This window comes from Amia ocellicauda, chromosome 5 (assembly GCF_036373705.1).
Source record: "Amia ocellicauda isolate fAmiCal2 chromosome 5, fAmiCal2.hap1, whole genome shotgun sequence".
NCBI lineage: Eukaryota > Metazoa > Chordata > Actinopteri > Amiiformes > Amiidae > Amia > Amia ocellicauda.
Window position 1 is genome coordinate 3,785,001 of NC_089854.1, and position 25,561 is coordinate 3,810,561.

Below are 25,561 nucleotides of genomic sequence, written 5' to 3' on the forward strand. Positions count from 1 at the left end.
AACTTAGGGTCTAGGTGTCTCTTCCCTCCCAGGCTCTGTGGATACCCGCCTTTCTATTCCAACCACGGCCTGGCCATCTCCCCCGGGATGAAGAAGAGGATCCGCATGGGCCAGTATGAGTTCCCCAATCCCGAGTGGTCGGAGGTCTCGGAGGAAGGTACGTGCGCTCTGATCGCTGCCCCGGGCTGGGGGGTGCGGTGACCTAGGCGGCCACTAGAGTGACCACTGAACCCTTCAGAAGAGTCCTCTGTTTGTTATTGACACCTTGCTGTCTTCATGGTTGGGTGAGATCTAAAAAATGTGCCTTTGTGCCAAATGTGGTTGACATGAGTCCAGTTGATCTGTGTGTCCCCGAAAAATGGGTGTTAAAGACTGGAAGATGTACACTTAATACATAAATAAATAAATAAATAAATAGCCGAGAACAAACGGGGGTGTGACGTAATTGCCAGAACAAATCGGAAATAGACTAAAGAAGAAAAAGGACAGAGAAGAAGAGTGCATAGAAGATGTGAAGCTGTGAAAAGAAGCACCTGGAGGCTTTAAAATCCACTCCCTAAATGACACAGATTCCCAGTGATGAACTCGTGCGTCTATTTGAAAAGATGATATCTCTTACCAGAAAGGTGGGCAAGTGACTAATTAGTTACCTACACGTGAAGAAGGTTAGATATAAAGATTATTGTTTATCTAGTATCTGTGGTGGTTGCTGTTGGAGTTTGGAAAATAAAATGAACTTGGCAGCGGAAACCTGTAGTTTCAGTAAAAATGCAACTGATGTGCTAACAGCACAGGTGCCAATAATGCAGCGTGCCTCTTCTGTACTGTATACACAAGTGAAATTCTAGGAATTGGTTCTCGGTTTTGTCTTCCTGTTTAAATACCTCGGTGTTCGGTTTTCTCACAGTCTGACCACTTGTGAATCTTAAAGAATTCAAATTTCAGCAGCTACTCCAGATCGGTTCTGTGTTTGAAGATGTTTTGTAAGTGTAAGTATCTACACCGCGATTACTGTGCATCAGATAAGCAACGAGCAGGACCATTATTAGTCTGTTCGAGAACCTCTTCTTCTCTACAAAATCTTTATTATTCTTCAGTTCATCCTAACACTAGTTCTAACCTCCTATAGTTCTTAACCTACAGATACCAAACTTTGTACAGTGGTTCATTATGATAACCATGTTTTATGCTTGTGCTTTGTTTACAGCTAGGATCATTATATCCCATTGACTTCAGGGGTGGAATGCATTTCACCCACAGACGTTTCAAGCTGTACAGTTGGTAGCCAGTCGGCATTGAGCTGCAATTTACATAACCAATCAGCGGTCACGGTTCCCAGAGTTAGATTTTTTAATTGTTTTTGAACCCAGTGGTCAGACTCCACCTCCCTGGCAGCTCTGTCAGCTGTTCTCTCCACATTGCCGTGTTCTGGGATTTCCCATTGCGCTCCGGACATCGCATGTTTTTGATTTCCGCATATAATCCTGTATTATACTAATACTTATACCAGTTAATTATACTACATTAAATCTGTGTACACGAGGCTTTAATACTGATGTCAACTTTTTGCTATGAACTTAGTCAGATTTTTTTTTTTGTTTTTTGTAATTCACTCCTACATACCTTTAGATTTTCTATAGTATACTGTAGTACCTTGTGATGTACTACAGTACTTATTACAGTAATACAAATATAAAATGGCACACTATTATACCATAATACTTGTATACTATAGTAGACTGTATTAACTTGTGATGTACTTTTTATTATTCCAGATTAACTCATTAGCTATAACAACTTTTTCTATAGAATACTGTAGTATCTTGATGTAATACAGCAAATACTATAGTACACTCTTATACCATCATACACTTTTATACTAAAATATACTGTAGTAACTTGATATACTATAGTATGCTTTTATGCTATAGTATGCTGTAGGAATGTGTTGTATACTATAGTACACTGAATACTGTAGTACCTTGTAAAGTACTGTAGTAATTACTATAGTTCTACAACAAATACGATGGTACAGTGTTACTATAGTATTCTGTAATACCTTGTGATTTATACTACTTATACTACAATACTACAGTACAGCAAATCCTATAATACGGTTTTATAACTCGGTACACTTTTATACTATAGTATACTGTAGAAACTTGTGCTACTACAGTATACAACAGTGCACTATGGTATATCTTGTACTACGTGAACACTGAAACTTACTGATTACTGTACTCCAATACTGTCACATGCGGACAAAGCTTCTCCAGGAACTTCAGCATTCTAGTAATTGTTTTTAGTCTTCTCCATATAGCGATGTTTTGTAAATAGACTGACTGCATAGCTTCTAATAGAGAGGCATTATCGGTAGAGCTCTAGTTTGGCATTGGCTTGAAGGGTTCAACATCTCCAGGGTTAAATGTACATCCTTTATTGATCTCCCAACTTTTGTTTTTTGTTTCGTCTCCAGCCAAGCGGTTGATCAGACATCTGCTGAAGACTGAGCCCACACAGAGGATGACGATAACAGAGTTCATGAACCACCCCTGGATCAATGTGAGACATGGCTGGACTGGCTTTTTAACCCAGCATTCTTCTCACTGTAGATTTAAGGAAGCGATTGTGTTGTATTGCTGGGCAAATCTGTGAAGATTTTTAAATATAAATGGCGGCTTCTTACCCTTATTCGAACTGTTCCCACCATTACACAAGGGGTTAATCCTCTCTCTCTCTCTGGTATTCCATCACCAGCAGTCGATGGAAGTGCCGCAGACCCCCCTGCACACCAGCCGCGTCCTGATGGAGGAGAAGGACACCTGGGAGGATGTGAAGGCAAGTAGCTTTTATTTAATCTAGACTGGACTATTGTAATTCCTTATGTGGGGATATCAAATACTTCACTATCACGCTTACAGCTAGTGCAAAATGCAGCAGCTAGACTCCTGACAGGCACCAAGAAGTACACAAGTATTTCTCCAGTTTTAGCCTTGTTGCATTGGCTTCCAGTCAAATACAGAGTTCAATTTAAGATTCTTTTAATGGTTTTTAAGGGTTTACATGGACTTGCACCAGATTATATTTTAGATTTCTTACATCAATATCAAACCGTTAGACTTTTAAGATCTTCACAGAGTTTGCTTTTAAGTGTCCCTAAATCTCGTTTGAAAACTAAAGAGGATCATGCCTTGTCTGTTGCAGCCCCTCGCCTTTGGAATAGTCTGCCGATTATGTGATAGTATTGAGTCTTTTAAATCTCAGTTGAAGACTCATTTTTATTCTATTGCTTATAACTGTTCGTATATTTACTCATATTGTCTTGACTTTTATTGTGCATGTTTTAAATTGTGATTGTATTTTAAATTTTGTTACTGTAAAGCACTTTGGTCAACGTGTTGTTTTAAGTGTGCTATACAAAAAAATGTGATTGATTGTGTTGGGCTCGGTCAGCCATTGCCATCGCTGCACGCACGAGAGTGAGGGGGATCTGGTGTACCGGGATCTGGCGTCGTATGACGACTTCCTGTTTTTCTTTTGTCGTAGGAGGAAATGACCAGCGCCTTGGCCACCATGAGAGTGGACTACGAACAGATCAAGATCAAGACGATTCAAGATGCCACCAACCCCCTGCTGATGAAGAGGAGGAAGAAGAACACGGCCGAGGAGGCTCCGGCCCTCTGAGCAGCCAGTAGCCACAGCCACGCACTCGCACCCCAAGCAATAATCATTACAAGAAAAAGAGAGGAAAAAAAAACATGCAAGTCAGACTCAGTTATAAACGCATGGATTTTCATAAATGTATAAACAGTTAGGATTTTATTTTCCTTAATTTTTTTTAAGCGATTTTTATTTTTATTACTCACTCGATCTCTTCGATGAGTCAAGCACTCGTGCGATGGGATGGCTAGAGGGCCTGGAGGCGACAGATACCGGCTTTGCAGGGCCACGACCGGAGGGGACTAAGAGGAGATAGTTTTGATAAATGATGCAGATTTCATTGTTAATATTTCTATTTTCATATTTTGTTCTTGCTTTACTGCCCATCGGGGGGCAGAAGGGAGTTCAGCCCCAACCCCAGCTCCCACTTAAGGTTGTGTTTTTGTTTTAACAAGCCAGCTAATTAAAAAAAAAAAAAAAAAAAAGATTGTCACATTGTGGCACCAATGTTATACCAGTACGTGTTTGTTTGCTTTTAAAATCATGTATGTTCTTTTATGTGGTTCTTTGGGGGTTTTAAAGTCTCCTCCTTTGGTGTGGGGGGGGTGGTGTTGAAAAGACTACGGTTACTGAAAGATCAGTCATAGAATCCCCTTTTTGGACAGTCGGACGATGCAAGAAGAGGATGTCGCTCTGCTGTGGATTGACAGGGTCTCAATTGTCTGGTCCTTCAGGCACGAGACGACGGTAGTCCTGTGCATGTCTGTGGGGCGCTCCACTCCCACGGTCAGCTGGGGGTGGGATTCCACGCGGCGCGGCTGTGTCGTAGCCAAGGTCTGCACTGGGCTTGGAGGCCCGCTTCCTTCCACGCGCGTCAGTGAAGAAGATGCCTTTGCCTTCGTCATCCTCCAGAACATGAGAGAGAGATGAGTTTCTGACTCGGGGGATTTTTTGTTCTGTTTCGTTTCATGTATCGGTGGCGCATGCCAAATTGTATATTCTTTCCCAACTGGTGTGTTTTACGGTATTTGTTTTGACTCTATAGCATTTTATCATTTTTAAATTTAGTTTTTTGGTCATAAGTGGAGTTGAGGGACGGCCAGTAGGCTTTCCAGTCCAACGTTGTCTGTCATTGTACAAACGAGCATTAAAACGCTCCGGCCACACGGGACGTGTGCCCTGTGTAACTCCGGGATCTTGAAAACTGTGCGGCGCACTTGCTTGTCTCTTGGCTGTGTCTCTGGCCTTGAATAAATGTGCGCTGGGAAAGAAAGGAGACGGCGAGGGGGATTTCGGTCACTTTGGTTGCCAAATATTGCATTAAACTTCTCAGTTTTTATAATCCCTCTGTCTGTACCGGAGAGGACAGAGTGGGAGGGGCTTTTTGAAGGTCCTGGTGCAGTCATATAATATATATATATATATATATACCTTTTAATTTTGAGAGGGTTGAATTGATACAACATTGTGCTTTAAAATTAAATACAAAAGAAAACTTTAGATATACCACAGAACGTCTCTGACGAGTAGTGTTCACATCTTGAATGTATATTTTGTGCTTGGCAAGGATCTACGAGTTATAACGTCCGTGTGGGCTTCAGCATGATCTCGAGACCTACAGCAGCCATAGATGAATGCCAGCTGCCACATCCGGAGCAGGGAAGTCAGCCCAAGCCAGTCTCGCAGTGGAAGGCATCAGGTGTGTGGCATGACCACGCCAGCCAGGGGCAGGCCGACTCCGTGTGGTCATCTCCTCCGTCCCGTTCTCTTTCTCCAGCTGCTCAGTGAGAAGTGTGCACCTCCATCCATCCATCCATCTGGTTTCCTGATGGGTTCTGGCCTTCAGAGGTGGCTGAAGCCTGGTTTAACCACCGCTTTTGATGATCTATGTCCTACTAAAACAAACTGACTAAAGTACCAATGACAATTCCTGACACAAGCTTGTGGCGATTGTGTTGCCAGTGGTTGGCTTGGAAGGCCGTAGTGGTGGTCGTTTCATGGATCACCAGCTCCATGATCTTCAATTTTTATTTTATTTTAGTATATTTCCAAAGTTTTCTACCAGAGACCTTTCATGGCACCTACATTGAAACGGCACCCGGGCAAAGCATTAAAGGGACTTCCTTCAGCAGTATTGCTACTTTAAACGAACCGTCTGAGCCATAGCTCCAATGGGACACTTTGAGTCAAAATAACTACGGCCTGGTTAACCAGTCACCCCCCAGGAATGGGATTTCTCCCGTTTGTCACTGGATGACACACCAGAGTAATGGGGTTCAGTCTTTTTTTTTTTTTTTTTTGTTCCCACATTTTTATGATAGTTTTCAGTTTGCAAGTGCATTCTTTAGTGGAATTAATTTCAAGAAATGTAAAAGAATTATGACCACTAATTAGTGTAATTTCTCTTTGTTTTCTGTTGTCTGCCTTCACAGCAGTGTTGGTGTTTTTTCTTTCTCCAATATGAAAGAAGCACAGTTGCATCTTTTGTTTTGTTTTTTGATTTAATGTCAAACTGCTGTACTAATGTCCAGGTCTGCTTTTACTTCGGATTAAAACACTTAAACGAAACAAGGATTTCTGTCTTCTGCTGTGGTGATTGGAAATGTCTCTTAAAAACATATTGCTTGCTACGCTGTCCTTAGTCGGACAATTTCTCTCCCAGTTTGAGATAAAGGAAGTGTTTAAGCAAGGCGGTTCAGATGAGCACAACCAATTAGTGTAGCTTCAGTCACATGACCCTCCATTGCTCAAACATTCTCAAACTCTCCGTTTCCTGGCAGACCATGACTCGGGTTCAGGGTTTGTAGTTGATCTAGGCACACGTAGAAATCACACCTGTGTTAATAAAGCAGATGTCAATGTGCAGCATCTCGGCACAGTAGGCAGGAGGTAGGGGACCCCACCACTGACCACCACACTGCAGGCACATCAAATCACCGCTTTCTGTCACTAAAACATCAGACATGTCCACATTAAGATCATAAGAACATAGTGTCCAGTCGAGAGGAGGCCATTCACCCCATCGTGCTCGTTTGATGTCCATTAATAACCAAGTGATCCAAGGATCCTATCCAGTCTGTTTTTGAATGTTCCCAAATTCTCTTCAGCCACATCGCTGGGGAGTTTGTTCAGATTGTGACGCCTCTCTGTGTAAAGAAGTGTCTCCTGTTTTCTGTCTTGAATGCCTTGAAGCCCAATTTCCATTTGTGTCCCCGGGTGTGTGTGTCCCTGCTGATCTGGAAAAGCTCCTCTGGTTTGATGGGGTCAATGCCTTTATTGATTTTGAAGACTTGGATCAAGTCCCCACGTAGTCTCCTCTGTTCCAGGGTGAAAAGGTTCAGTTCCTCAGTCTCTCAGCAGGACATTCCCTTCAGACCTGGAATAAGTCTGGTTGCTCTCCTCTGAACTGCCTCTAGAGCAGCGATATCTTTCTTGAAGTGTGGAGCCCAGAACTGTCCACAGTATCCAGATGAGCTCTAACTAGTGCATTGTACAGTCTGAACATCACTGCCCTTGTGCTCAATTCTACACTTTTGACAATATACCCCAGCATTGTGTTTGCCTTTTTTATTTCTTCCCCACACTGTTTGGATGGAGAAAGTGAGGAGTCCACATAGACTCCTAGGTCTTTCTCATGCGTTACTTCATCTAGTTCTATTCCTCCCATAGTGTAATTATAGTGGACATTTTTGTTACCTGCATGTATTACCTTGCACTTGTCCACATTGAATTTCATCTGCCAGGTGTCGCCCACAACTGAATATTATCTGAGTCCCTTTGAATAGCCTGTGCTGCCGAGATTGTATCTGCTGAGCCACCTATTTTAGTATCATCTGCAAATTTTGACAAGTTTGCTAACTATCCCAGAGTCCAGATCATTAATATAGATTAGAAACAGCAAAGGCCCTAGTACTGATCCCTGTGGAACTCCACTAACAACCTCACTCCAGTTAGAAGCGACTCCTCTAATCGACACCCTCTGTTTCCTATTACCTACAGACAAGCTTGCTTTACGGACACGACTCTTACTTTGGGTCAGGACATGCATCGTTTCACTGTCTACAAAAGGAAAGATGCCATCGTCTGACAAAGACATTTCAACCAGCTCTGCTTCGGCCTCCAATGATACAAAGGGTGTGGATTTAGACCCAGACTACTCTACCTCTTTCCAGTGCTGAGCTAGCAGGCCCCCCCACACACAGGAGAGCTGGTATCCCAGTGCATGGTTGCCTTTGTTCCAGTGCTGGGGACCAGTGTTGGGTTCGTCTTTGATATTTGCCTCATCAGCGTTTGCATACTGTTGACCATCCTACCGTTCTGTGTTGATGACTGCAGCACATGGCCTCACCAGGATCAAACCAGCCATAGAGAGCAGAGATGCATGCTGGTTATTCTGATGACAACCATGGTTGTACTGATACTGGTGCCAGTGGGTTCCTAGTAACTCAACCAGAGACCTTAGCTGATCTCAGTTTGTACAGATAGTTACTGTATAGAGAGCAATTAACATCACACTGAGAGAGCTTTAGAAGAGGAGAAAATAGGCAGCTTTCTGCCAATCAGCCCACAGCAGGGCTCTGCAGTTCCAGTACCACAGTCCAGTAGCTTTTAGATTTTGTTATGTTCTCACCTGCTTAAGACACAGGTAAGGACTTCAACTGATCCAATTATACGAGTAATTTGGTCCCTTACCTAATTAAGTATTAATAACAACCAGAAAATCAAAGGAACACTGATTCCAACCTTAAATGTTCTTGAAAACTGTGAAAAGGGTGGTGGTTCTAAATTTTGTTCTAAATTCTGGAAATTGCTTGTTGAAGGTGTTTTTAAAATAAAAACTTGTCCACTTTTGGATTGAGCGGAAAAGCTTATGGAATGAGTGGAGCTGGGGAAGCATGAGGTTTATTTGAGTTTCAAGGTTTAAAAAAGCCCCATGAACATATGGCAAAGAACAGACCTCATTGACTTACCATTTATTACCATTTATTAAAAAAAATAAAAGATAAAGTTAGTAGTGCGTTTAATTGTGTATTATTTCTGATTTGCGGTGGCAGCATAATTTATTGTCGAGGCCAGATGCCGTGATGCTAGATTGGTGTCCAGCAGTCTTTTGAAGCATTCATTATCAAACCTGCCATCAGTGGTATTGTGTGGAAACGACATAGTGTGGTCAATAAGTCAGTGGCTTCAGATTTAAATCTTTATTTCTTATGAGTTAATTGGGTTCCCCCTGTAGAGGGAGCTGTAGATTGTTTATCCGGTGATGTGAAAAACGAAAGAACAACAACAACAACAAATCTCAGCACAGGACTGTATATTTGTGAATGAATGTTTTTTTTTTGTGTGGTTGCATGCTTTTATTTTTTAATTATTTTTTCCTTCTAGTTTCCTCAATGACTCGGTTTATGTATGTCCTGCTATTGAATGAAGGAGTATTTTTCAGTTTTTTAAAATCAATAGCCAAAATGCCGCTGTGGGGGCAAATTAGGTCAAATTCTCAGATGTCCTTGGCATTTCAAATAATATGCTACATATTGGGGATTCCCCCCCCCCCCCCAAAAAAAAAAAAACAACAACTTCTCTCTCTCTGTTTTATGTATATTTCAAGTATACGTGTCTGTATTTCGTAAAATATATATATATATATATATATATATATATATATATATTAGTTCCAAATGCGCTGTCAGTGTTTTAGTGGTGGAATGATTTTGCTCGAGTTTTGATCTGACGTTCTGAGATCCTAAAATGCTTCATCATTCCATCATATAGCATTTGGTAATTCCATCTCGGTCAGGTTTGCACCTGTTTTGAATGAAACCTCGAGCCTAAGATCGATAGCAGGGGGGTGGCTTTCTGGCACACATATTAAAAGTGAAAATAACATGCCCACCCCTCTCGCACCTTCAGCGCACAGTGCCTGCTTACCTGCAGGGAATTGGATGTTCCGATGTGTTCGCTTTTCACAAGCATCTTTCTCTCTGACATGTCTTCCTCCCACCTCCTGCCGGGTGGGAGATACCAACTGCGTTACAGAGCAATTCACTGAATGAGCCAGTGAGAGACAGAGAGAGAGAGAGGGCTGGGCCCCCTCAAACCACTTCCAGGATTCGAATACGCATCTGTGTAATATTTGCTCTAAAGATGATGACAACAGAGGTTTTTACCTGAATTATCGGTGCTCTAAGTGGTTCTTCCAATTAAGCAAATTCATTGTTGCTCAGCACACCTTTATTAGGGTCATCGATCACAGTTATTGTAGCTTATGAGCCAAATTGTCTCAGTCCTAGCTCTACTTTGCCCATCAGTGTGATTTTAGAAGAACTCCAAATGGAGAAATCGGCAAATGCCAGAGCATACACCTTCATCCCTCACTGGTTAATCTAACACCGGCGTGTTGGAATAGTGGCCCCCGCAATGCGTTTCAAAACAGATCTTGGGCTAAACCAGCATCTCTAATTACACCACTGACTGTGCTGGAATGGACCGGACTGGACTGCACCTGTCCTGGGGCGTTCCTTTGTGACTCAGCGGGAGTGAGGCAAGGATTGGCACTCCTGACCTTACAAACTGCAGAATGATTCATCGACACTGCGGCAGTCACAAACACTTGACCAATTGATGTCGCGGAAAGGCCCAGAAACGAAACTTCACTTTCTAATATATACACACGCTTGTGGTTGGCAGAAACATTTATCATTGCAAAGCAGCAGTCTCTAGTTCAGTGGCCCTTAAGTCAACAGGCACTTGCTTAGAGGTCTGTTAGGAAAGTGCAACCAGAAGACCGGTGTGGACAGGAGCCAAGAAAGACTTGCGAAGCATCCATCAAGAGGTGCATGTTTCCAAAACACACTTGCAAAATATATAGGCCCTGGTACCCATCCCTTCTGGGTCCATGTGTGACACTGGCCAGTGTTTTGGCCTACACAATAATCAGAACCTGAAGCCTGGCCAAAGCAAAATTTTTACGCAACACAAAGACACTTCGTCCACAACTATACTCGTTTGGTTAACTGGACTGAAATGCAACTTTGACCATAAAGGATGTCCCATCTACCAAGGAATGCAACCCTAAACCAAAATGTAACACAAATAAACCTAATTGTAGTGTACAATGTACCCATAAAGCAATTCCTGCCTGGACTAGTATACCTAATTAAACCCACCGATCATTCATATACCTATACTTAATGATTGGGCTCCAGAAACAGTGCCTTATAATTTAAACTTTCTTTAATAAATATGTTCCTGGCTTGGCAATTGCCTTTCTCTTTTAAATCTTTCATAGCATGGATCAAAATTATGTGTACTTTCACACTGAAGCACTGAATCACCAGTGCTGCCGCATGTAACTCTGTGGAGGGTGAGGTGAAATTCAGCAGCAATGCATCTGTTGCATCTACATGCTGATGATCCTACACACAGGGGCGTCAAACTAATAACAGCAGCTTGGTTTCCACTTTGGTTTCTTGCTTTGTTTATGTGAACTGGGAGTGTCTGCCTTGCTATTTACGGTAGGTCTGTTTGCATGCAAAACTGCAAGGGAGATGCACCGGAAATTGTGTAAGTGAGGTTTTGTATCTGTATGCAAACAGGAGATGGAACAAAACGATTGGCTATTGTTTGCATGGAACTTGCTTTCCAAAATCGACAGCTGTTCCACAACAATGATACAATGACACGTCTTGAAATTATTTATTTTTTATTTGGGGGTTTCAGTTTTCAGTATTTTTTTCTGTACATTTTTTGGTTTTGTTTTATTTACATTGAATTACACCGTTGTGGTTAAGTGATAGATATGATTATTAAACTAAGGCAAACAAGAGGAAACTATATACCAGAAAACACTATTCCATTAGTAGAAGCCTCCCCCAATGACTTCTCTTACTGCCAGAAGGCCCGTACAACAGGCCATGAGGGGCCTAGCCACCATCCACCACACAGACCTGCGCCGCTACTGAGCCATTAAACAGATTTGCATCCTTTGAAATTCACCAGGTAGAATTTAAGCTTAATCCTCCTCTTCAGCTGTTTATAGGCCACCAGGCCCCTACATTTTTATGACCGAATCATACACCATGATAAACACTTTAACATACATATTGACATTAAAGACGACCCCCTTACTGTTAGTTTCATAACCCTCAGGACCCACACATCATCACAATCACACACTGGATCTAGTTATTACCCGTGGGGTACCTAATAATTTCACCCCAAAACCAGACGATTTCTGACCACTGCCTTATTACATTTGAGCTAGAATCGGACACACAGGAGAGGAACATACTACTCTAATTCAATAGAGATGCATAAGAATATCCCGCGTTTTCTTTTTATTATTATTATTATTATTATTATTATTATTATTATTTCTTGGCAGATGCCCTTATCCAGGGCGACTTACAACATAAGTGCAAAACAAAGTGCAAAAATACAGTTACAAATTCAATTTACATAAAACATAGCCATTCAAAATATAATACATTTTACAACTTCCAATTCACACAGGCAAGTACAGTAAGTGAGGTCCTACATCCTGGACGGTGAAAGCTAAGTGCTGTCAAGATGTAGGGTCACAGTCAAGGGATATGGGAAAGGGAGCAAGGTGGAAAACAATCAAGAACGCAAGAAGCATGATAAAACTGTGAAGTGCTATCTAGCAGGGATAAAAGGACTAATATTACAAGTACTGTCTGTAAAGATGTGTCTTGAGTAAGCGCCGGAATGAGGTCAAGGACTCGGCTGTTTTGACTTCGGTGGGAAGGTCGTTCCACCATTTGGGGGCCAGGGATGAAAAGGAGCGGCTCTGGAGGAAGGAGAGTGGAGAGGAGGCAGAGTTAGTCTTCTGGCACTGGAGGAGCGCAGTGGTCTGGAGGGGATGTATGGAGAGACGAGTGTCTGAAGGTAGCTTGGTGCAGTGTGGTCGAGATGGCGGTAGGTGAGGGTCAGTGTCTTGAACTGAATGTGTGCCGCTATCGGGAGCCAGTGGAGGAAGCGGAGCAGTGGAGTAGCGTGTGTGAATCGAGGCAGAGAGGCACCAGACGAGTCGCAGAGTTCTGGATGAGCTGGAGTGGTGGGTAGTAGATGCAGGCAGGCCGGCCAGGAGGGAGTTGCAGTAGTCCAGGCGGGGGAGGACCAGTGACTGGACGAGCAGCTGAGTCGAGTGGTTGGTGAGGAAGGGACGGATCCGGCGTATGTTGCTCAGGAAGAATCTGCAGGTGCGTGTCAGCGTGGTGATGTGCTGGGTGTAGGAGAGCGCAGGATCGAGGGTGACTCCTAGATTTTTAGTGGAAGAAGAAGGAGAGAGTGTGGTGGATTCCAAGGTGATCGAGATGAGGAGGTCAGCAGAAGCTGAGGAAGAGTGGGGAAAAACAGGAGATCCGATTTGGAGAGGTTGAGCTTGAGGTGGTGTGAGTGCATCCAGGCGGAGATAGCAGACAAGCAGGAAGAGATGCGAGAGGGGATGAGAGGGTCAGAAGAGGGAAAAGACAGGAACATCTGGGCATCATCAGCATAGAAGTGGTAGGAGAAGCCATGGGATGTGATAAGGGGGCCCAGGGAGCGAGTGTAGAGAGAGAACAGGAGCAGGCCCAGGATGGAGCCTTGGGGAACACCTGTGAGGAGAGGTTGTGGGGTGGATGAGGAACCTCACCATGTCACTTGGTAGGTCCAGTCACTGAGGTAGGAGGAGAACCAGGTGAGAGCAGTTCCAGAGATTTCAACGTCAGCGATGCAGGAGAGGAGGATAGAGTGATCGACAGTGTCAAATGATGCGGAGAGGTCAAGGAGGATGAGGACTGAGGAGAGGGAGGCCGCCCGAGTACAGCTGAGGGAGTCAGTGACTGCCAGGAGAGCCGTCTCAGTGGAGTGAGCTGTGCGGAAGCTGGATTGCAGAGGATCAAGGAGTGAGTGTTGGGACAGAAAGTCAGAGAGCTGACAGTGGACCGCCCGCTCGAGAGTCTTTGAGAGGAAGGGGAGTAGGGAGACAGGGCGGTAGTCCTGAGGAGAGGTGGCGTCAAGGGTTGGTTTCTTGAGCAGTGGGATGACAGCAGCTTGTTGGGAAACAGCCAGAGAGGAGTGAGGAGTTGAGGAGGGAGGAGATGAAGGAGATCAGGAGCGGTCGCTTGGAGGAGGAGTCCAGGGCACACGTTCTAGGTTTGGGACGTAGGAGGAGAGTGGGAACTTCAGCATCTGAGAGAGGTGAGAATGAAGAAAAGGAAGCTTGATCGGTGGGAGGTTTGGGTGTGATGGGAGAGGAGGGGGGACTGTTGAAGAGCCTGCAAATGTCTGCAATCTTGGATGTCTGCAATCTTTTTAACACAACAGCGACACTTACTAATCAGCAGGTAAAGCCTTCAGAGGTTATCCCCTCCAATATCACCTGCAGTGACTTCATGGATCATTTCAATAACAAAGTTAACAACATTAGAAAACAGAACTGGAAACATACACAAATACTATAGCCGATGCCTGCAGTCCTTGGACTCGTTTAATGCAGTAAATCACCAGGAATTGGTCTCCGTAATTACTAAAATGAAAACTACAACCTGTGTACTAGACCCTATACCCACTAAACTGCTAAAACAATCAATTAAATGCCATTAATTATTCAGATAATACACAATATTACTAATTCCTCTTTATCCTCAGGATTTGTTCCCGAATATTAATAACAAGGTAATGTTTACAATAGCTGTAATTAAACCACTTATGAAATCCAGTGCCGGCCCTAACCTACTTAAACACTATTGATCTCAAACCTTTCCTTCCTTTCTAAGGTTCTAGAGAAAGTAGTTGCAAACCAATTGCAAGCTTTTATAACTAATCATCTTTATGAAAAAAATCAGGCTTCCGCTCCAGCCACAGTACAGAGACGGCCCTGTTAAAAGTATTAAACAATGTGTTTCTGTCCTCTGACTGTGGCACACCACTGTTATTATTTTAATACACTTTAATGCCTCTTCTGACACAATTGACCACCAAATCTTGATACAGTGCTTAGAAAACCTTGTTGGCCTGTCTCACAATGTGCTGTCATGGTTTAAATCATATCTGTCAAACAGACGCCAATATGTACAGATTAATGAGAACCACTCAAATGCATCTGAGGTTAAGTACGGAGTCCCACAGGGCTCGGACCAAACTTTTTTCATTGTACATGCTCCCTTTAGGTGATATCATTCGACGACATAATATTAACTTTCACAGTTACAAAGACGACACACAATTATATCTGTCAGTAAATCCTAACAACATAGACCTAGCCTAACCTAACCCTAATAGACCTAGAAAAACTAATGTGCTGTCTGTCTGAGATTAAAACATGGATGACAAGTAATTTTCTTATGCTTAATTCTGACAAAACAGAAATCCTGATTTTAGTGGACAACTGTTCATCATGCACTGACTAAACTACAGTGAGGGGGAAAAAGTATTTGATCCCCTGCTCATTTTGTACGTTAGCCATTTTCATTTTCCCTCATTAACATGCAAATCAATTTATAACTTTTTTGAAATGCGTTTTTCTGGATTTTTTTGTTGTTATTCTGTCTCTCACTGTTAAAATACACCTACCATTAAAATTATAGACTGATCATTTCTTTGTCAGTGGGCAAATGTACAAAATCAGCAGGGGATCAAATACTTTTTTCCCTCACTGTAAGTAAGGAGATGGCACGCAACCTGGGTGTCATCTGTGATCATAATCTATCCTTTGAATCACGTTCAGAATGTGTCGAGATCTTCCTTCCTTCAGCTTAGAAACATTGCTAGACTGAGACATTTCCTCTCGTTACAGGACACTGAGAAATTGATCTGTTACCTTAGATTGGATTACTGTAATGCCATTCTGTCAGCCAGCACAAACAGAGCTATTTCTGCACTTCAGTCCAAAATGCTGCTGCAAGAATCCTAACTGAAACAGAAACACATGAACACATCACTCCAGTATTGGCTTCTCTTCATTGGCTGCCCGTGCACTACAGGATAGACTTTAAAGTTCTCTTACTAATATTTAAAGCACTAAAGGGACTGGCACCTCCCTACCTAAAAAATCTCCTTATCGAATACACTCCAGGTTGGCCATTGAGATCCCAGGAAGCCGGTTACTTAGCGCTCCCTAAAATAAACAAGAAAATCGCAGGTGGTAGAGCATTCAGTTACAGGGCCCCGAAACTGTGGAACGATCTTCCTGCCAATGTAAGAGATGCCCCCTCTGCCTTAGCCTTTAAATCACGGCTGAAGACTCATCTGCTTAGTCCCTGTTTTTCTAGCACATAGTGCCGCCGGTGTGCCATGGACATGCAATGCATGAAACGTCCTGCATTGCATGATCAGTATCTGAGCACAACTGTCATTTGTCTTCCAGCAACAGCAATCTGTGAGGGTCTGATGAGGCATCCCGTCCGCCACTGTGGAAGCCCAGCGAGGCACAACCCACCCCAGAGGCACCCCACTACAGAAGGATAATGAGGCACTCACACCCCAAGGTCTGACGAGTCATCGCCACCCAACGGCTGTTGGTGGTCCAACCCCCCACCCTTGAGGGCTGGCGAGAGGCCCCCACCAGAGGGAAGAGCACAGCCAGCAGCACCAATTCAGAGCTTTCTGATCTTCTTGCTGCTGTAAGAACTATACTGCTTGGAGGGGAGGCAACCATTAGGCCTGGGCCTAAAGCCGTGGACCCCCAGAGATTTAGTTTCTCCTACATGCCATCCATAGGAGTTTTTTGTTTTTTTCTCCTTTGTGCCAAATTGTTTATTTATTTAAATTGTCATTTACATTATTTTAGATCACTTAAACTGTTAATGGTCTATTTTTATTTTTACTTTATTCTATTATTTATGTATTCTTTTATTTTGCTGTATGTTTGTTGTATGTTTACCAGTCTGTAAAGCGCTCTGTGGCTATCCTGTGAAGGGCGCTATACAAATAAAAATTGATTGATTGATTATAATCAGCTTGAGATAACTAATTTTTGTTGTTTGCTTTTTCTATTTTTAATATCGTGTATTCTCACGTATTCACATGGTGGAGGTACAAATGTGGCTTTGGGTGCGGCCTGGCTCTCGTCAAGTTACTATATTTTATTTCCATCTGTATCACTTGGATCTGTCCATCTGTCAGCTGAACACTGTCCCTTAATCATGAACCGTCTAAAGACCCACAGCTGTCACAGGAAATTAGGCTCTGGGTGTTCTGGGTGGAATCTTCTCGTTGCTCTTCTTCATCGCAGTTTATGTATTTGAATAACTCACCTCAGCTTAATTGAAAGCAGATTGATTTGTTTGTTACTGCCGACAGCTGCAAAGTGAGAGCTGCCACCTAGGGAGAGAAAGAGGGGGTAACATCCAAAAAACAGCAGCACTGCATCCTGGTGACCCCCTGCCCTTGCTTCATTTGACATTTTAAATTGTGTAGCATTCAATATTTCAAGTTCCAGCTACAGTTTAATACTAAACATGAATTCTACATCTGTTTAAAATAATTTAAGATCTCGGATTAGGCAAATTATTAGTTAAATTAGGGTTCCATTCAGGTATCTACTAGTAATGAAGTAATTGAGAGCTCAGCTATAACAAAAAAACAGCAGGACAGGGTCCCCAGGACCAGGATTGAGAACCACTACTCTAAAGTGACCCAAATGGAAACATGTTCTTATGCTTGTTTGTTTGCTGTTGGGTATGTATTTAAGTCCTGCGCCACCGTTTGTTTTGTAAGTGCAGCACCTCTGCTCTTGTTAGGTTCTACTGTGTTGTGAGGATCGAGACTGTAGTTATCAGAAAGTGTCATGGTATCACACATTATAAGGTAGCGAAGAAAAACAGTGTATTATTATCACAAACGTATTACAGGTGCGACATGATTCACGACAGAGTTCTGTTCCTATGACCTGCCGTAAGTCGTCATAAGTCAAGCTAATTGTTAAATGTTACCATAAGTTAGCCTATATTTAAATGCATATACTGTATAGTACATAATGCATAAACACAGGATAATGTACAAGAATGCATATTACATCTATAAGGTAATAAAATAAAGGTAAAGATCACACCCAGGCATCTGTACCTTATGCATATGCATCCACAACTGCCAATATTTACACATAAGACAGAGATGATAGTTCAAAAATGATGCTGTCTTGCACACATGCAGGGGCATTTTTGGAGGAGGAAAACTTGAAACGAATTGGTGCTGGAGATGATGATGCACTTTGCCTCATTCGTCGGAAGTGACAACAGAATCTGCGTAACTCGAAATTGAAAAATGATGGGGCTTATGGGCTCTGTTGTAAATCAAGGTCATCATAGGTCGGAACATGCCTGTATTATTATTATTATTATTATTATTATTATTATTATTATTATTATTATTATTATTATTGTTTTGTTTTCCCCCAGGGATTTTAAACTTAAAAAAACATCAGTGGCACTTACATAACCGCATTCAAATTTCCCTGCATTTCCATCAGTCTTCAATATGTATCCTTATATATCTCCTATTGAGAATCAACCACATGCCATATTGGATGTATACATTTATGTAATGTTTTGATTTTTATATATTAAAAAAGGAAAAAAGTTTCCCATAGCAAGCTGTGCATTGAGGAAGGCACACACACATGCACGACTTTCAGTCGCCCACGATATAAACAGCCTGTTATTTATATGTTTCACAATGACTGTGACCTGCACTGGCATATTGCTTGCTATTACTGTAGTAAGAAAATTAAATTTGTAATTATTACTGGCAGGCCTGTGGTTTGTGTTGTGTTTGTGAGCTCACACATGCAGGTACGAGAGAAACACTGGATTTGAGGAAACTAGAAATATCACATAAATTTAATGTTCTCACAGGGTTAGACTTCAGCAAGTATCTCTGGTCAAGCTTTTTTTTCTTTTAATCATAACCATTTCATAGTTTAACACCAGCTAAGGAGATAAAAAAAAAAAGAAACAGCCGAGTCATGATACTTCATTCTAGGTTTCTTGGTCCAACACAGAATTATTTTATTTTCATCAACACATGCCAACGGTTGTGTTTAAGAAAGTCTCTCTTCACCGCCTTTAGAGCAGCTCCTTCACTCTGCAGGGTCATCATGGGTCGGGAAGTCAGACTTTCATTCTCTGGAAATGTTTGCAAAAACTGTAGAATTTTCCCTGCCATACTTCATACATCTGCACAAACTGCAATTGGTCAGCACCATGATGATTAATTACACTTACCCTTAAACCTAACATGTAATCAGTTTTCTCTGATCATAGCTGGTTATCTTTATCGTGAAGAGAAAACAGAAACACAATTTTGCAGCTTGTCTTTATTGGCAGAAGATAAGGCAAGATTTGCAGATTCAGCTACAGGAAAGACGGAGGGAAGTCAGAGGCTTGGTTACAGGGCTTTCTGTGTCCTGCTGGCATGTCTCTCTCTCTCTCTCTCTCTCTCTCTTTCTCTCTCTTTTTCTCTTTGTTTTTCTGTCATTACTGGCACTTGGATGTAGGGGCAGAGGAAGCACTATGAAGGTAAAGAAGTTCAGGCATGTTTTAGGGGATCCAGGCATGACGTAGGGGACCCAGGCGTGTCTAATGCTAGGTCACACTACACAATTTCTACAATCTGACCCGATTTTTATAATGGTGGGAAGCTCACACTTAACAACCATTTTTCACTGAATTTATGTCTCTTGTGTCCTGAAGGAGTCACACTACATGATCGCTTAATTACAGGAGGTCACAAACTTAAAGACTGATCAGAAATCCTTTGTCGATGGGGCTCTCCAACACAGCCTAGAAACTGCCCAAATCTTGTGGAAACACGCGTGATCCATCCAGAAAAAAGTAAACAAACATGGACCTGGACATTTACAGGTCACGTTCGTGTAGCACAGATGTCCACCAATGGGATCGGTGGATTTCTGCAAATCTGCGCAATAAGAACGTGACCACAAGCTCAATGCTGTTGCTATTTGCTACAAACACAAAAAGTGTAGCCAAAAAGAGAGTGTGGGTGAAGACATGGCTGGGGAGGTGAGGCCAATGGCCTGTATACTCCAGTGAGCAACAGTCCATCCCACAGATCATCGCATTGTAGATACCGATATTTTGCACACACATCAGTCAATTATAGATACTAACTGCTATTTGTATTTGAAAATATTATTTTCCCTGTTTTAGAGTATTTTTAAATGGCCTGCCCCGAAACAACTATTGGTATTTGAAGTATTTGAATAAATACATATGAAGATCAAATACTCTTGTCATGTTTATCTGCCCGTTTTCTTTTTTTTCTTCAGTCAGCTCGTTCTCATTGGCTGCTGCTGGTCTCTGTGTGAAGCTGATCACGTCACCCTACATGACCCATGCCGATCAAATAAATATGAAACATGTTTAATAAAACCATAGGGGCTTACAATTGGATGGGACTTCATGTTCATCGGTAACGGGGACACACCCCGACCAAGCTGCTTGTCATGACGATCAGTGCAGATTTGTCAAGGGCCAAATCGGGCTAAATTTGGGCTAAAAATCGTGTAGTGTGACCTTAGATTTAGGGGACTCAGGCGTGACGTTGGGGACAAAAGTAATGCAGCTTTATCACTGGCTAATTTAATATACCCACTTATTATGTTAACACCAAAAACACCATTAAAAATAATAATAATAAAATAATAACACTAGAGGTCAACCAGTTTATCGCTTGGCTGATTAATCGGGGCCTATCGGCAACCGTTGGAATGAATGCCGATAATTTCTCAAACTCTTGGCTAAATATATATATTTTTTAATTACCAAAAAATCCTTCATTAGACTTCAGTAAAAAAAGAATGTTCATTTGGTTCTATAGTCATTCTTATATTTATTTACCATTGTTTTTTTTAACATATTTATAGCGCTTTCGTTTTCACTGGAAGCTTCCAACTCCAGTGACTCTCATGCGCAGCGGCGGCGTACACACACTACTGAGCGCCGTGGTGAAACAAAAACATACCCACTGACAACCATAGGGCTTATAAACCAATAGAAATGTGTTTTACTAAAACCCTCATAACCAATAGAAAGTGTTTTTGAAAGCTGTGCTGCATTTGAGTATCCATGGTTATGTATTCTCATCATGACTGAAAAGTAAATTAAATCGCTTTTCAAAATGAATAGTAACTGAAATAAAGCAATGACAACAATGTTTTCTGAAGATGTTGATAGGATATCATCAATCTAAACTCTCCAAATGACAAGCAAGCTCAGATCAATCAGTGTAAACCTGTGCTTCCTGCACTATAACCTGTCCCTGTTGGATCGGCAGTATTGAGCATTGAGCAGGACTTGCAAACCTGAGGAGAACCTGATGTGTAAAATGCTTATATAGCCTAAGCTAGGCCAGCCAGCACTATCTTATTATTTGCTCTAATGTATAGAACATGCACATTTATCTATTTGTGTGTGGAATTGTTCATATATCTTGTCCTTTTTTCTAATGTATAGAACATTTTTATATTTGTATTTTATTCTCCCATTTACTAATTTATTTTTTAGTTTGATTTGTGGTTGTTATTTATGATGGAAAATTAATATTAACCTACAGTTTATTGTTTAAATGTAAAAATCCTGCCTTCAGTGCATATTTGTCTATTTCTCTATGATGGCCAAATCTGAGGAATCCATGCAAGAAAATTGTCAGTTTTGCATGCTAACAAAATAAGTAAATATCAGCCCGATATATCGGTTATCAGAACATTTTGCTTCCCAATTATCGGTATTGTAGCGGACCCCAAAAAAACGGTATCAGTCGATCTCTAGTTACCACTACCACATCACTGGTCTGTGTGTTTGTCAGTCTGTCAGTGTGAGTGTGTGTGTGTGTGCAGGATTTTGACTAATACATGACTAATACATTAATACACTGTAACCTACAAACACTATTACTGAACTACATACTGTACATTGCTGACTTACAGAGTAACACGAACACTAACCCACATGATATTACTCTCCTGCCGCACACTCGCTCAACCTGCATACGACCATGAAAATAATACATATCCAATAATGATACGCAAAACGTACTGTCACATGCAGGCAAAGCATCATCAGATATTTTAAATTCTAGTTCCTCTGGAAATCACAAACACATTCATTTTAATTTGAACTGATGAATGAGGTTTTTTTTTTCAGGAGAGGGTGCATCGGTGGTGTTTCCCCCAGCCTTGCTTGGTTTGCATTACAAGGCACAACAAGACTCACAAAATTACTAGACTCCATAAAAGCAACATCCAAGCATTTTCTCGTAAATTACCAGACAAGGGGGGCACCGCAGGGGCCGATTGGGCCCTCTTTCTTATAAACAGATCTGCACAGCGCGAAGGGGAAACCCCTCTTTCCCACCCCCAGCCTTTCTCGCACTCTGCTTTTGAACGTCTTTCAAATTTTTGAAGAAAATTGCTTCCATCCATAAAAAAAACTAAAACAAAGCCAGAGCAAGTCCTCACGACAAAGCACAGATCCATAGTTTCATAACTCAATATAAATATGTCTATAAATATTATTATTGTATTATCAATGTTGAATAGTGTTCTCTGTTTTAGTTTTGTACAGTTTTTCTCTGAAGGTCTTTTCTTCCATTGATAGAATCTGGAGGAGGAAGAAGGTTTGTCTGGGGTCTAAACACCCTGCAGTTTTTTCAGGCCTCACTGTATTATTTCAGTTGGCAAATCCATTGCTCAGCATATGTATTCAATATTTAAATGAAGGCCTTCTTCTGTTTTAAAAAGCCAAATTACAATTATTGCCTTCAGCTCAGTGTTTATGGGTGTTTTGCATCATACAGGAACATATTTCTAGTTAAATATTTTTAAATGTTGAAAGACTATATAGTACATTTTCCTTCTCCTTTCCAGACAATTTCCTGGACTACTAATTTAACAATTAATTCTGTCTTTTCCTGCCTTTGGGTTTGTTTTAAAGGCAATGCGCTTTTCTTTCTCGTACTCTATCACTTCAAAGGACCTAGAGGTGCTTTCAGTTTCGCAGGTGAGGCTTCGAAGCGTCGACTAGGGCTGTGCGCATGTTCAGCAGAATCACTTTTTTTGTTCAACTGAGACAAACGACCAAAAAAAAAAAAGAAAAAGAAAAGCAATCAAAAACTCTATTCCCACTATCCTCCTCAGGGCTATGGCTCTGCAACTTTACTTTAAATCGATTCAACATCCTAGTCAGCGGAAACCACATCAAAACCACAAAAGACATGAATGAAAAAAACAAAACTGCTGTTTGGCACCATTTCAGATGTTTACTGGCTACTGCTGATGCAATGCAAGGAATGGAATCCATCTCACCTCAGGCTTTATCTTATTATTCTCCCCCCGCAGACATAAATAGAAATATTTTGAAGACCACAATCATCTCTAAATCTTCCATTTCTCTCTTAACTGATTTGGTAGGTGTTCTGGAACTAGAGAGCTGGGCCATGTTGCATCATGGGAAATTAGATTGTTCTTGAAAACACAAATTACTTTTTGAAAAGGTTGTTTTATTTATACACATGGACTGTGTTGACAAGAGGTTATGGTATCACACACAAGGGAGAGATTCCACATTTATTTTTAAAAATGTTGGGGGTGACGCGTTTATCCAAAATAATGCAATAACATTAGGAAACATACATGTTGAATGAATGTAGCTTCACCTTTAATTGTGAAGGTTGACACCCCTTTTATGACAGGGTGCACGTGTCACGATTGAAGATGACCCTGAACCCAACTGACCTCACCCCTTGCCCTGTAGGGCACAGATACTGGACACACAAGTCAGTAACACAATTATTTTAATTATTTTCAAGTAAAAACCCACACTGTGTACAGGGTACAAAGTCTGCATTCTCAAAACAATCTCACAATTGGCCGGGGGGCTGTTACACTAATACTAAAACACTTTTATTAAACAGGGCAGTAAAATATCCTAAAACCTAACCAAAAGAGGAACAGAAATAATAATCCTAAAACAGTACTAAACGAACAGCCCAATAGTTCCTCCGATGGCTACTCTGTCCAGCTCTGGACACTCACAGGAAAGCAGGAAGCCCTTAAGCAGTTTCACCTTCACTCGCCCCTTTCCCACCACCCTGCTCAGCGTTTTGTCCCCGCAGATATTGGCACCAGGACCCTCTCGGACCCTCCCAGACCCGGTGGGCCAGAGGGGCCACACAGGATGTGCAGGCAAGTGATTTCTCTCAATTCGCATTAAACGATCCCACACGCACCCATTCTCACTCTCTCCATTTCCGCATGCAGGTATCATACAGAGCAGGAATTTCACAGCATTCATTCATTCTTTATTACATTAATTCTGATTTAATTCAGTCATTCTCCTACAGGAAAAATGTAGTCATGAGTTTCGAGCTCTTTGCACCCACAGCCTGTGTAAATGCATGCGTAAATGCAGAAATAATGTATACATAACTAAAAATATACTTAATTATTAATCCACATTCATTAATCCCTTAGTCACCCCCCTTTGACACACGTATCTGTTTTGGTGTTATTTCGGTGTTCGGTGACGTTCAAGAACACACTCAACAGTCAATGGATGCTTATTCATGTGGGGTTACACCGTCTGCCTGGTGCACTACGTGTGGTCTACAGATTTTACTGTGCAAAACGTTCAGTTCTCAGCAGGTGTGCAAGCAGACTGGTGATTGATGGTATGTGGACGTCATAGCGAGGCTTTGACGAAACACCTGACTGACAGATTCCAGAAACAGCGAGACAACTGGGCTGAGCGCAGTTTCCAAAGCCAGCAGGAGTTTAGTCATCCAGCCTGTCTCTTATTGATAGTGGAAATGTTTACTACGCACAGTGCAGAAATGACAACAGGTATTCGGTGCATTTGTGCAGGAAAGCTTTTATAGTACCGTGCTTTTCAGAATGACTGACTGGTAAAATGTATACATGCATCTACATATATATATATATATATATATATATATATATATATATGTGTGTGTGTGTTTCAGATCAACCATTCACGTTTTTCTCGTGAAGCCGGATAAACGCCTCCCACCCTGTAGGCAGTGTTGATGCAGCATTACTGCTTTCCTTGGAAGTAGCAAAAGGGGCTTGGCCAAGCTTTCTGAACCACGCACTGGAACCCTAATACAGCCTCCCCATCCAGTTCTGTTACTCCTCATTGCGCTTTATAGCACTGTGAAGCATTGTTGAATATTTCATCATGAACTGATGTACTCATGCTTTCCTGTAACTGACAGTAGCAGACATGTCTGCTCTATGACTGGCAACGTCAGGGTGTGCTCTGAATGTATAAACTTGAAAGGACTAAAAAGAACGTTTATTCAAAATACTCATGTATAAGTATATATTTTACATTTGTTTAAGCAGCACAGGTCACAACGATGTCTAAAGGGAATGCTTAAAGTGTGTTGAGTGTCCCCTCAGCCATGTTGCAATCCTGCTAAAAGAAACTCTCGTTCTTCGTGCAGTCCCGCTCACCATGCACTTGATTAACTTTTCTGAAACTTCATGCTCTCCTACGTCTCTTTCGCGTGCCTCATAAAAACTGTACAATGTTCCTATACTCCTATTCCTATTCCGTATACTCTTAGTTTCTTTCTTTGTTAATCTCTTTTCACATGAAAAATAACACGTTCATTTTCACAAGGCCAAAGTAAGTAGTGAGTAGGTGTTAGCAGGTTTGCATCCAAAACAAAATGCCCTCTGGCCCAATTAGGCCCCATCAGGGATTATACTCCATCTCAAAGAGAGGACACAGGCCAAGGCATGGCAGCTGAACGTGTCCAAAGGCTGACCTTTGGATCAGAGTGCTTTTAATTCATCAAGGCCTTGGAGACCGCTCTTTGATGAATGCGCTGACTGGGACGTGGCTCAATAAACTAT

At 41.7% G+C, this 25,561-nt stretch overlaps 1 protein-coding gene across 2 annotated transcripts in view; it reads left to right on the forward strand.

The window, feature by feature from the left end:
* LOC136749222 (MAP kinase-activated protein kinase 2) overlaps window positions 1–6,234 on the forward strand; it is a 57,853-nt gene extending 51,619 nt beyond the window's left edge. Inside the window, exons 7-10 of one of the 2 annotated variants that reach the window (XM_066703291.1) lie at window positions 33–157; window positions 2,477–2,562; window positions 2,761–2,838; window positions 3,547–6,234. In XM_066703291.1, the coding sequence (XP_066559388.1) occupies window positions 33–157; window positions 2,477–2,562; window positions 2,761–2,838; window positions 3,547–3,684 (427 nt within the window). In that variant the 3' untranslated portion in view covers window positions 3,685–6,234. Of the gene's footprint in view, window positions 1–32; window positions 158–2,476; window positions 2,563–2,757; window positions 2,839–3,546 lie in introns of both variants that reach the window. The other variant, XM_066703289.1, reaches the window with a different exon arrangement.
* The last annotated feature ends 19,327 nt before the right edge of the window (window positions 6,235–25,561 follow it).